Source organism: Vicia villosa, unplaced genomic scaffold (genome assembly GCF_029867415.1).
Source record: "Vicia villosa cultivar HV-30 ecotype Madison, WI unplaced genomic scaffold, Vvil1.0 ctg.001158F_1_1, whole genome shotgun sequence".
NCBI lineage: Eukaryota > Viridiplantae > Streptophyta > Magnoliopsida > Fabales > Fabaceae > Vicia > Vicia villosa.
Window position 1 is genome coordinate 256,228 of NW_026705507.1, and position 13,127 is coordinate 269,354.

At 30.4% G+C, this 13,127-nt stretch overlaps 1 protein-coding gene and 1 long non-coding RNA gene across 2 annotated transcripts; one reads left to right on the forward strand and one right to left on the reverse strand.

The window, feature by feature from the left end:
* Nucleotides 1-5,370: 5,370 nt before the first annotated feature.
* Nucleotides 5,371-8,720, reverse strand: LOC131633633 (galactan beta-1,4-galactosyltransferase GALS2-like). Its single transcript, XM_058904330.1, has 2 exons — nucleotides 7,410-8,720; nucleotides 5,371-5,998 (listed from the first exon to the last, which is right to left on the reverse strand). Exons 1-2 carry the CDS (start codon nucleotides 8,528-8,530, stop codon nucleotides 5,653-5,655), a joined length of 1,467 nt encoding a protein of 488 aa, XP_058760313.1. The 5' UTR covers nucleotides 8,531-8,720; the 3' UTR covers nucleotides 5,371-5,652.
* Nucleotides 8,721-10,405: 1,685 nt separating this feature from the next.
* On the forward strand, nucleotides 10,406-12,327 carry LOC131633648 (uncharacterized). Its single transcript, XR_009293371.1, has 3 exons — nucleotides 10,406-10,943; nucleotides 11,119-11,158; nucleotides 12,085-12,327. It is a non-coding gene; the product is annotated as an uncharacterized LOC131633648 (long non-coding RNA).
* The last annotated feature ends 800 nt before the right edge of the window (nucleotides 12,328-13,127 follow it).

The window sequence follows — 13,127 nt, forward strand, 5'->3', positions numbered from 1 at the left end:
AATCCAAAAACAGATTACTCAATATTAATAACGTATTAATCAAATCCATAAACAGATTACTCAATATTAATAACATATTACTCAAATCCAAAAACAGATTACTCAATATTAATAACATATTACTCAAATCCAAAAACAGATTACTCAATATTAATAACATATTACTCAAATCCAAAAACAGATTACTCAATATTAATAACATATTACTCAAATCCAAAAAATTACTACTAGCTTTGTTCCATATTTTTGGTTATAGTTTGAAAAGAAAAAAAAAATACTAAGTATGAAACCTTTTAAAAAAAACAATACAAGCCACATCTGCTTGTAAATTTTAGAATTAAAAGAAAAGGAAAATTAAAAAATAAATAAATCAATATTTGAATCCTAACAAATCAACATCCAGATTTTATTCTCTAAAAGCATGAACTCATGAAATCTGGCCAGTATTGAACTATGCACAGCTCCTAATAGAATTGTCACCATTAAACTATATCTAAATATATGACCCCTAATTGGTGGCATGGTTGAATTGTAGCTAACTCGTACAGGGCAGGGCCTCCCAAAAAAACTTATGATATGACTATTCTAAACATAAATATTGACAACAAATTACTCAAATCCAAAAACAGATTATTCAAATACTTACTTCTATGCAATATATTTGATGAAGTTCTTTTGCCTTTCTTATTTCTCATGTCAGCAAATCCATCCTCTGCCTCTTCAGTCCCAACTGCAGCAGTACGATCATTTACGTCTTCCTCTATGATTGTAACAAAATCATCAGAATGGTCATTGTTAACAATTCGTGCCGCAGATCTTGTTCTCATATCTGTCCATACAACATATTACTCAATAAGCAAGGAACAGAACATACTACAATAAGATGTCATACTACAATCCTAGATACTTATGTAGAATTGCTCACTCAAATTCAAATACAGCATGCTATTCTAGATTCACAAAGAAAAAATAAAAATATACAAGCATTTGTTAACAATTTATCTATTTGAAGCATGCTATTCTGTTCCGAAAGTTTCAGATTATACACACATATGAGAACAAGACACATAAATAAAACTATCTAACACGTGTCAAACGATAAAAAAACATATGTAATTACTTCACACGTGTCATTACTTTTCTTGAGTAACTCAACAATTTATTGTGTAACTCAACATGAATTATTAAGTTGTCACAATTACTTGAGTAAAAAAGATTATCACAACATATTACTCAACAAGTATTATGGGAGAAGAACAAGTATTATCAGCAGCAACAAGTATTACTTGAAAAATAGATAGCTAATCCGAATTTAAATCAAAACTTAAAGACATGCTGCATTTGAGGTAGAAAATTTGGGACTGAAATATAGACTCTTCCTTGACAAACTAAGACAACAGTCAACTAACAGTAACTGCAGATAATTTGCCCAGGATTGTTTACAAACTTAACTGACTCCATAATGAATACTACCCATTCTTAGACCCTATCACTGTGGGAGCTGAATAGCACTGGCTGCATTAAATCTACTTACTGATAGGCCATGCACTCATATTTACTAGATCCATTAAGCTCTGGCTGCCTTAAATCTACTTACTGATAGGCCATACACTCATATTTACTAGAATTAATGACTTGGCACAGCACCTATAATTTTAAAAAGAAAAACACACCTAGAGTTGTGTCCCTGTTTTAAAATGGAAACATCGACTTTGAACCAGAACAAAGGCAAATTCATTATATAGTAAATATGTTATATGCTAGAAACTATAGAAAGAAAACCAAAAGGTTCTTTTTCAAGTAAGTAGTTATTACAGCAGTTAGCTGATTTCTTTCCTCCAATATTAAAAATTACATGCAACTATAGTTTTTAGATAATTGATATAAACAAATTCCACAGAGGTACAAAATAAAATCTAACATCACTAACAAAGAAGACAAGTGAATAATGAAGACTGAAGTTTTAGAACTTCCTCCACAGAAGCATATACTCCTTGGAATATAACTTGTCACCGTGTTTGTAAATTGTCTAGTTCATAGTAGACCACTCATTACTCAATACATATTACTCTATTTCATACATATTACTCAAATCAGTCTATCAATAACTCAGCAAGTGACATATAGTGCTCATAGTAGAGCACTCATTACTCAATACATATTACTCTATTTCATACATATTACTCAAATCAGTCTAGTAATAACTCAGCAAGTGACATATAGTGCTCATAGTAGACCACTCATTACTCAATACATATTACTCTATTTCATACATATTACTCAAATATAGCAAAATCGTGACCTAATCTGACCTAATCGTAGTAACTAAAACACAAATTGAAACAAAATCGCGACCTAATCGGAAGAAAGATTTAATCTTACCTAGATGATGATGTTGAAGGTGCTGCGATGGTGGTGGCGGCGAGAGAGAGAGAGAGAGAGAGAGTGCGATGGTGGTGGTGTCGGCGAGAGAGAGAGAGTGCGATGGTGGTGTTGGCGGCGAGAGAGAGAGAGAGTGCGATGCTGGTGGTGGCGGCGATAGAGAGAGAGTGCGATGCTGGGGGTGGCGGCGAGAGAGAGTGAGTGCGATGCTGGTGGTGGCGGCGAGAGAGAGAGTGCGATGATGGTGGTGGCGGCGAGAGAGAATCCGAAGCCCCAAAATCGTGAGAGCGAGAGAATGAGATTAGGTTTCCTTTTTAGAAAATGTTATATATGCCTAATATTCACCTTTAGATTAAAATGTTGATCCAAGGGCAGATATTATTCTATGCATGGTGCATAGATTATTCTCTATGCACAGTAACTTGACCCCTTATGGGGGTCACTTCCTACGAAAACCCAATTTTACCCCGCTTCGGAAATGCATTTCCGAAATATTTTTTTTTCAAAATTTTTTCAGATTTCGGAAGTGCATTTCCGAAAAAATCCCAAAAATTAGGATTTTGACAAATTCGGAGATGCATCTCCGAAACAACAAAAAAAATCTAAAAAAATCCCAAAAATTAATTTTATGATATTAATTAATTCATATATCATAAATTTGATATAATTTATGAGTAATGAATAATAATAATTATATATTTTGATATAATTTATGAGTTATGAATAATAATAATTATATATTTCTATTCTGATTCATATTTTAAAATTTAAAATAATTTTAATTAAAAAGTTAAAATAATTTCACTTACAAAATGAGTTATAATTTTTTATTTATATATTTATAATAATTATTATATATTTATTAAAAAAATTAAAAAAATGAGTGTTTTAATTTATATATTTATATAATAATTCTAATAATTATTATATATTTATAAAAATTATTATATATTTATATAATAATTATTATATATTAATTATAAATATATTTATATATTTATATAATAATTAAAAAAATTAAAAAAATAGTGTTTTAATTTATAATAATTATTATATTATTATATATTTATATAATAATTATTATATATTTATATATTTCTATTCTGATTCATAATTAAAAATGAGTTAAAATTTTTTATTTAGTTTAAAAAAATTAAAAAAAGATTTTGTCTTAATTTTATTTAAAGAATAAATTTTATATTTAATTCTAAATAATCAAAATTCAATTATGAAATTAAAATGTTTTTGATTTATATAAGTTAGTAAAATAATTTTTAACTTTAAAATTGTTTAGGAAATTTTGATTCACCTTGATTTTATTGATTCACCTTGATTTTATACCTATTAATTGTATTGATTCACTTTGATTTTAATTTTTTAATAATTATTGAATTCTTTCGGAAGTGTATATCCGAAACATTCCAAGACCAATTTGGTCTTGGAATATTTCGGATATGCATCTCCGAACACATCCCCTTTCCCAAAAAGGTGTGTTTTCGGAAATGCATCTCCGAAAACTCAAAAAAGGGGTGTTTTCGGAAATGCATTTCCGAAAACACCTTTTTTTTCGTGTTTTCGGAAGTGCACTTCCGAAATCACCCTTTTTTTTAGAAAAAAAGTAATTTTGGAGATGCATTTCCGAAATATAGGGGCATTCTAGGAATTTCGCCAGGGGTGGCCAAGAAGGTTAGGAGGTCTGGTAAGAAATTTCCAAAATATATTGACTTTACACTCTTTAGAGGAATTAAAAATCTCATAGTTTAGGGACTTAGTTCATTCTTCTGCTTAATTGTATGAAGAAAATAGAATCACAATTAAGAATTTTTATTCTATTCTTATTCGAGTTTCAAGTTGAACAACAATTTCTATATAAAAAATTTTTAAAAAAAAAAAGAGAGAGTTTACTAATTTGAAGAATATTAAATAATGTTAACAATAGGTAACAATAGTGTCTAGTATCTTATTGTGAAGAAATGAGAGTTTACTAGTTTGATATTTCGACACTTTTCACCTAAATGCCACCAAATCATGATCATTTAATTTTCGTTGTTAGTTTTGATTATATATACCTTAGAAAGCAAGTGTTTGTTAGTTTTGGTCAATTTAGATGGATGGCTTATATTCGGTCAAAAAATACTATACAATATATTGTTACAATCAATTAATCACAATCACTTAATTAAAACCGGATACTCATAATTCAACTATTTCCTAAATTTCTATTTTTTTTTTTATAAAGCAACTATTATGGCTCTTGACAAATTCACAAAAAAAGGACAACACTCTTAAAATGTTAAAATAATCATAATGTTAAGCAAAAATGTAGTTACCAAACTAATTCAACAAGTCCTTCAACCTAATTTTTCTTTCATGCATTTAGAAAGAACACTCATATCACTCACATGTCCCTCTTTTGACTTTACCTAAAGCTATCCCTTTCATCAATTACCTCTTTTTATTACCAACAACTCAAAAAAAAAAATCCATTCTATTTTTTTATAGAAATAAAAAGAAAATATGAAACTATAGAAAAATATCACATCATAGAAAGAGACCATAGCATTCAATTTATTCAATTTTAAAGAATAATTTTTTTATCCATAAACAAAATAGTTATAATTATTAAAAATTCACACATATAATTGTAAGAATTGTAAGAGTCAAAGTAACTCTTATACTAATGTTCAAATTAATAATATCGACTTTGATGAGCTGGGATATGATTTGCGGATTTAAAAATTAAAATTTTAATAGTTAAACTAATAGAAAAAAAAAACATGGACTTCAAAGAAAATAAAGAAAGAAAGGAAAAGAGGATGCTTTTATAAAAATGTATAGAAGAATAAGGATCCCAAAATAAAAAGCAAAAGAGTACACAAATTCAATAATGTCACTATTGAAAAGAAAAGATGCACATAAACAAAGCAACATATCACATTGGCAACCATCAATATGATGTATAGAAAGTGGGGATCACACTGACAGATTGTTCAACAATTCATCTTTATTTATCATTTTACAAAATACAACATATAATAAAAGTAAAAATAAAAATATAAAAAATAACTTAGAACCACAAAAGAATTATACATCTATTATTATACTAATTCAAAAGTAAAAAAACAAAAGTGGCTATAATACATAACAGAAAAGAAAAGAAAGAACCTTTAAATGATTTTTATCCTATAAAAAGATAAATTGAATAACTTTATATTTAAGACCCTTAAAGGAAAAGATAAAGAAAAAAATAATAATAATTGAAGGTATGAATCATTGTTTTGTATTTTGCAACCTTGATCCAATCATCTTAAGCTCAAATTTCTTGATGACACCAGCAATGTCTCTCATTGTAGTATCCAACACATAAGGAATTTTTTCATAAGTGATTTTTGTAGAATTCACTAGCAACTTGCATGTTTCTCTTCTTTGTGCTATGGTTCCATGGTAGTGAAAATATTTGATCCTACCTTCAGTTTTGTGAGTTGTGTTTCCATCTAAATTTTCTGACATGTGGACTCCTGTTGCATATAGGCTTCTTGGTTGAACAGCATATTTTCTATCCCTTCTAATGCCTGTTATTGCATCTCTATACACAAGCTTCTCAAATCCCCATTTTCTGCATAATAAACATATTTTTTTAGTATCAACATGATTTACTCTGCATCTACGTTCAGAAACTAATCTCTCGAGCTGATAAGGTCTATAGGAGACGGTAGGACTGTTAATGACGCACTCTACTTATAATAGTTAAATCGTAATTAAATTAGACCTCAATTTTTTTTATCGTAATTAAATTGTGATTAATCTATGCAGAACTTCTAAAAACTTGGTTCTAATAAACGGCAAAACTCAATTTCAAAAAATTTTAACATTATTATATTTTAAGAACATAGAACCGAATAAATCCAAAATCTCAAATGAAACCGAAAGAGATCTATATCATCTCATTCAAATACGAATGACCTGAGAAAAAACAAAACATATTTAAACCAACATTATACAACTCAATCACCATCACTATACTAGCTAGCTACCTTTTGATACCTTTCATTTTCAGAATCTTATAACAATTTTGTGCAATAAAACCAAGCAACTAACACTTAGACAGCTAGATCTAACAACTATTGTTTGGGACTGTGACCAAATTAATTGGTAGTTGTTACTATGAATATTAAAATACTCAAAATGAATTCTATACCTACAAACTACAAAGCTGTCATAATCAAACCTCACTTGTGGACAAAACCATTATGGCTCTAATCAAAAGATAACATGAAAAAATCAGTAAAAATAAACATCAGGAGAATCACCATCAATTCCTGAAATTCACATGATTTTGAACATTGTGCAGCTATCTTATTGATGAAGACATTGATGAGTGAATAAAAAATTGTTCTGAACTTTCAACATATGTTGGAAGAATCTTGAACAAGTTGGACCAAATTACTGTATTATATAGTTGTTTATTTACTTATTTTATTAATATATGGTTCAATTTAGAAACAAATCACATTACCACAAAGGTCAAACATGTCCCACATTTACCTGTCTTGGTACATTATGTAAAACAAAATTAATATCATAGGAATGGGTTAATAGTTCCAAATTCATGTACACCACAACAATACAAATTTTTGTCCCCTTTAAATCCAAGGGAAAAAAATAGTATCCAAACTCAAACTAAAGATCCATAACAACCTATGATTGTATATCACAAACACCGACAATATTGACGCATCAGACACCAGAGACACCGGTGTATATTTAGATTTGCATTTGCAATGAGATTGACAGAATCAGGATAAAAAACTATATCTCAAGATCTATAATAATCTATAATTGTATGTCACATAGTCCCAGACAATATTGACAATTCAGACACCAGACACACATGTGTATATTTTGATTTACAATGAGATTGACAGAATCACGACAAAAATATGCAGAATGACACTATTAGTCTAATCTAATTTAAGTAAAATTAAAAGGAGAAGAAAAACTCAAAATCAAGAGATGCAAAAACATACCTGTAAGTTTTTCCATAATCATCTTGTAGACAAACCTTGCTATTCATAGCCATCTGTTCAATTGTGAACTGAGAATACTCAGAAAGAGAATCAACCACAGTCTTAATAGTACTCTTTGGAGGAACATAAATATACTCATCAACATCAAAAAAGAACATCCACTTAGCCATAAACTTATATCTATGCAAACAATCATTCACAACCATGAACTGATTATGATAATATCCATCAAATCTTTCTTCATCTCTAATATCTTGCAATGTAACATAGCCAAGTTCAATCCATGGCTTCAAAACCTCCAAAACCTCCTCATGAACACCACCAGCATCATGTATCACAAAATGTGACTTTGGCCCAAATAGTCTCACATGATAAGCTATCCATTCTCTTACCCTTTGTGGATTCAGATTCCCATACAAAGATGATCCACAGTATAAAAATTCAAACTTTGGCTTTGAATCATAAAGGGTATGATCCAAAAGTTTGGGCTGTTCAACAAGAACTTCCATTTTATCAGTAGCATTGAAGCTTCTGTCACCACCACCTGATGTTGAAGCATAAAGCATCAACTTTCCACCATTGTTGTCACCATTGATTGTGCCATTGAAAGTGCAGTTCACAACAACAACAGTGTAGACATGGCCATAGCCCCAATCAGGGAGAATCTTGTAACCATTTGTGATGATTTTCTCTGAGGAAGTGTTTGTGAAAGGGATCCACTGGCATTCATAAGTGGGATTTCCATAAACATGAAGAGGCTTTGAAGAAAGACCAATGATGGCAAAGGTGTTGAGTCCTCCTCTATAAGCACTCATTGTGATGAAGTTATAGGCTGCTGAGCCATAAGGGTTGAAGAAACGTTTGATGGTGTTGTTGGTAGTGAGTTTTTCATGGATAATGGTAGAAGCTTGTGGTGGTGATGGTGTTGGAGGGGTTTGAGAGATTCTTGAGATGCATAGTCTGAGATCAGAAGCTGAGATAGTGAAAGAAGAAGGAATGAAGTGAAGGAGAGTGGCAATGGTGCATAGAAGTAGTAATGTTGTGAGGAGAAATTTGAGTTCTGCAGCATAGTTTCTTGGTGAAGAAACAAAGAGTTTCTTTTCTTTGTCTTTGATGGCCATTGATGTAAACAAGATGAAGTGGAAGTGACTTAGTTTGGAGTGAGTGATGAGTTTGTGTGTTGTGTTTGTTGTCTTATATTAGGACAATGTTTTGTGGTTGCTGAGGTTTAGGAACAAATCAGATTCGTTTTTGGAGAAAAAAGGGATAACCATTGTCTCATAATCTCATTGGTCATTGGGAGATGTGAAAGGGGAGATAAAAAGAGAGAGGTAAAAAACAAAAAGCAATGAAAAGAAAAGAAAAAATATAGAAAGGATATATTATATATGAGTAGAATCTAGATTGATTGCAATTAAAATTATTTTTGTTTTATTCTCATGTAAAATTAAGTATTCTTTTAATGGTGTGAAATGACCAAAATATTATTGAATTTATAACTAGAAAATAATATACAAATAAAAACTAACAATTTTAATTGATTATTAGTATCAATTAAATCAAGTTAATAGATACAATTTTTCTTTTTTTTATCATGGAGCATTATGTTTTTGGATGTATTGTATTTTTTATGAAGTACACTATAATTTCGTGAATTTTCAAATTTGGTTTTTAAGTTTTGTAATTCTTCATCTAAATTTTTAAATGGTAGGAGATGTTAATTTATCCTTATTATTTAATTTTTTTTCTTCAAATCTTGAATTACCCTTCAACAAATTTGATCAAGTCCAAATATTACTTGAACGTTGATCTAGCCATTGATTTAATGAATACATTTGTTTGATTCTCCTCTAAATCATAATCTTCTTCGATTGCATCATATCTTTTATAAAGTGCACAAGAATGTTAGTATTCTCTATCTTTTCTTGATACACTTGATAATTGGCTAAGTAAACGACATTTTGATTATCATAATGTATTTTCATATATTTTTAAGTGATCCCTAGCTTCTTAACCATATAGTTTTTCTAACCCCTTCAACATTGATAATATATTTCTCTTGAGTAGTTTATAACATGACCATTGATTATTGATATTCCTTTGAGTTTGTAGATTTTTCCAAACAACATAAACATAAAACTTGATAGGGATTTTCTAGTGTCCATGTAGTGTTATAATTGTAAAACGTCTCGCCTAAGGCAATGCCTTTAGACCGCCCCATAAGAGGCGACGTCGGAGTGTCGTTCATATGAGTAGGGATGGCAAAATGGGCCATCCGCCCCGCCTCGTCTAAAGCCTGCCAAAAAGCGAGCGGGGCGGACAAGTCCGCTAAGTAAAATGGGCATAGAAATCATACCCGCCCCGTCAAGGTGGCGGGTTGACGGGCGGCAGGCTTGTCCGCCTATTTTTTTATTTATTTTTCTTTCATTTTTTTAATAGATTTATAGTCTTCTTTTACCGTTCAATTAAATTTCTCACTTATTTTTTAGAATAATTTTTTACAAAGCATCTTTTAAATAAATTTTACCTAAAAAAATATTGTATATATTTACAAATAAATGTATAAAATAAAACCATCAAGAATTTGAATTTCTAGAATTAACTAAAAAAAGACAGACTTAAGGCGAGACGAGCTTAACAAATAGGTGAGGCGGGCTTTGGTGAGGCGGCGGGTTTTGGCAGGACGGGCTTTGGTGGGCGGCAGACCCAATATCCCAACCCAACCCGCTATTTTTTGGCGGGTGCACGGGCCGGCCCAGCGGGCCACCGCCCGTTTTGCCACCCCAACATATGAAGTATCGCCTCGCCCCATGATTTTCCTATTAGTCGGTCATGGAAAACTTGGGATAAGACACTTCTAGAGCAGAGAGAAGTTAGGGTCAATAACTGACCCATGACTTCCTATAAAATAGGGATTCAACGATCCACCGTTGACTGAGTGGGCGGTGATCCTTCTCAAGAGAATCCTATGTCATATAGGTCTCTAGGGCTGGACAGAAAACCGAGAACCGACCCAGCCCGCAATAACCGAAACAAAAAACAAAAACGGTCTGGTTTGAAACGGGTTTGCGGTCTTGCGGGCCTGAATTTCGGCCTCAAACAGGTTAAGACGGGCGGACTCGGTTCATTGAAATAACACCGCAGGTATCCGAACCCGACCGAGTAATGTTATTTTATTCATTTTACATCTACTATGTTAGTACACAACTCTGAGCGAGAGTTTCATTTTTTATTTATCTTCTCTCTCTTCAGCTTCCATCCCTTCCCTCTTGTTCACATCCAAACCCTAATCCTAGCCGCCATCCATCCGCCGCCGTCTATCATACCCATCTTAAATCCTCTTCTCATGTTCATCTTCTCCAATATGTCAAAATGTTTTCCATTTCCAATTCGTTTCTATTGATTTCTTATTCTTTCATATTCTATTTCACTTACACCATTCTTAATCATTCAACATCTTTCTATTCTTCTTTTGTTTATGTTCCAGAAGAATAGAAGGACAATAGTTGCATCTTTATTCTTTTTGAACAAAAGGTAATTTTTATTTTCTTTTTTATAGTATTTATCTGTCTTCACTGTCTTTGTTTTGAACCACACAAAGTGTAAAGATTTTATATTTCTTCATCTTTTCTGTGCATTGTTAACATATTTTAATATTAATTTTCTACTCATTTCCATTTGTTATTGAAATGGTTGTATCATTGTGTAGGTTATTGATTTAAAGGTTGCCGAGACTTGAGACTTAAGAGGTAAATTATATTTGTCTATTATATTTATTTTGTCGAAAAAATTGATGTACTAATTGAATGTATTAGTAGCTGATTTTATCATGTGATTTTTTTAGTTGTACTTAATCTTGAAGCGGACTACTTCTTTGTCAGTTCATTTAGTTAATTTATTTGTAATGGGTTATAACTTCGAATGTGAAATTTAATTTGGATATGGATGCCATGGTTCTTGACTAATAGTGGATTTTGTTCAAGTAAGAAATTAAGATTTACACTTATTATAAGTTAAGCAAACTCTATATCAAGAACAGGGCCTTTTAATTTTAACATACATTTTATATCAGAAAGGTGGCTTTGAAAATCCATTGAATAATTTTGGGAAAATTGTATAGCATCTATGCTGATTATTCTGCAGCAGATTGTAACCAGAAGATTCTGAACTTTAAGCTAGTATAACCATTTCACTTGTTTCTAAACCATTAATTTTTACCTTTGATTTTGAAACAATGCTTTTAGTGTTTTTCTCTATCTTTGCCTATGTATGTTGATATTTATCTAATGTTCAATTTGATACCACTATAAAGCTTATGCTTCAAAATTCTTGACTATGCAGTCATTATTACAGTTGGATTCTTTTTTATGACCTTGTGTTTTCTCATCTAATTGATATTTGCATATCTTATAAATCTTAATTTCTCTAATTGTTTTCCCAAAACATGTTAAAGAAACATCTCATGTCAAGTAAAATGACAGTCCTAATTTTTTAAAGATAATATTAAATGAGAAAACTTTTAACTTGAACATTGTTTTAAATGAGAGGGGTAAAAACAGAAACTGCAATTCAACATTAAATAATGTGAATTTATGGAATTTAGTTTTTATTGTTTTCATATTTTTGACTAGTCTTTTTCTAACATTTTGTTGAATTTAATTTTTATCATTTTCAGGTTGTTGGTGGCTTATTGAAGAACTAATAAATGTATTTGTTTTGTTATTATTTTGATATAAATGTAATAATTTATGTTATTTTTGAAGTTATTGGATGTGAGATATGCACTTTTGAATTGGGCCAAAAATAAAATATTGTAATATATTGACTTAAAATTAGTGAAAGTAATTTAAGAAAAAAGCTAAACAAATTATTTGGCTTAAAATTGGAAGTAACCCAATAACCCGAAATGCCCGTCCGAAAGCACCTGCAACCCGTTTTAAACCAACCCGTCAAAACCGATACAAATTTTGGGCGGAATTGGGCCTGTTTTTTCCAACCGTGGGTTGGGTTGGGTGGTGGTTTTGGGCCCGAAACTGCCCAACCCGGCCCGTTGTCCACCCCTATAGGTCTCTATAAATACATCTCATTTCAAGGAGAAAACTAGTAACAAACTCGTGCATACCCACGGGTTCTGGTCCGTTACGCACATTTGTTACATAATACATTTACTTTAGATAGAAGATTAAAAAAGAAAAAAAATGTATTTAGAACAATAATCGGTTTTTTTGTATATAAAAATATTAGATCAATAATCGATTTTTTCTCATATATCATTTTTGGATCAAAAATATTTGATCATAAATACCATTTCTCGTATATAAAAATATTTAGATCAATGCTAGATTTTCCGCCATATACAAATATTATTTTTGTTTATGTATCATTTACAAAAATATTTGAATCAATAGTAAATTTTCGTATATAAAATATTTAAATCAATAATATATTTTTTCCGCATACCATTTTCTAATAAAAAATATACAAATCAATAATAAAAAAAAATTGTATACAAGTATTATTTTTGTTTAGGTGTCATTTACAAAAATATTTGGATCAATAGTAAATTTTCATATATAAAAATATTTAGATCAATAATTGATTTTTTCCCGTATACCATTTTTGAGTCAAAAATATTTGGATCGTAAATATCATTTTTTGTATTTAAAATATATAGATCAATAATAGATTTTTTTCTCGTATATAAATATTATTTTTGTT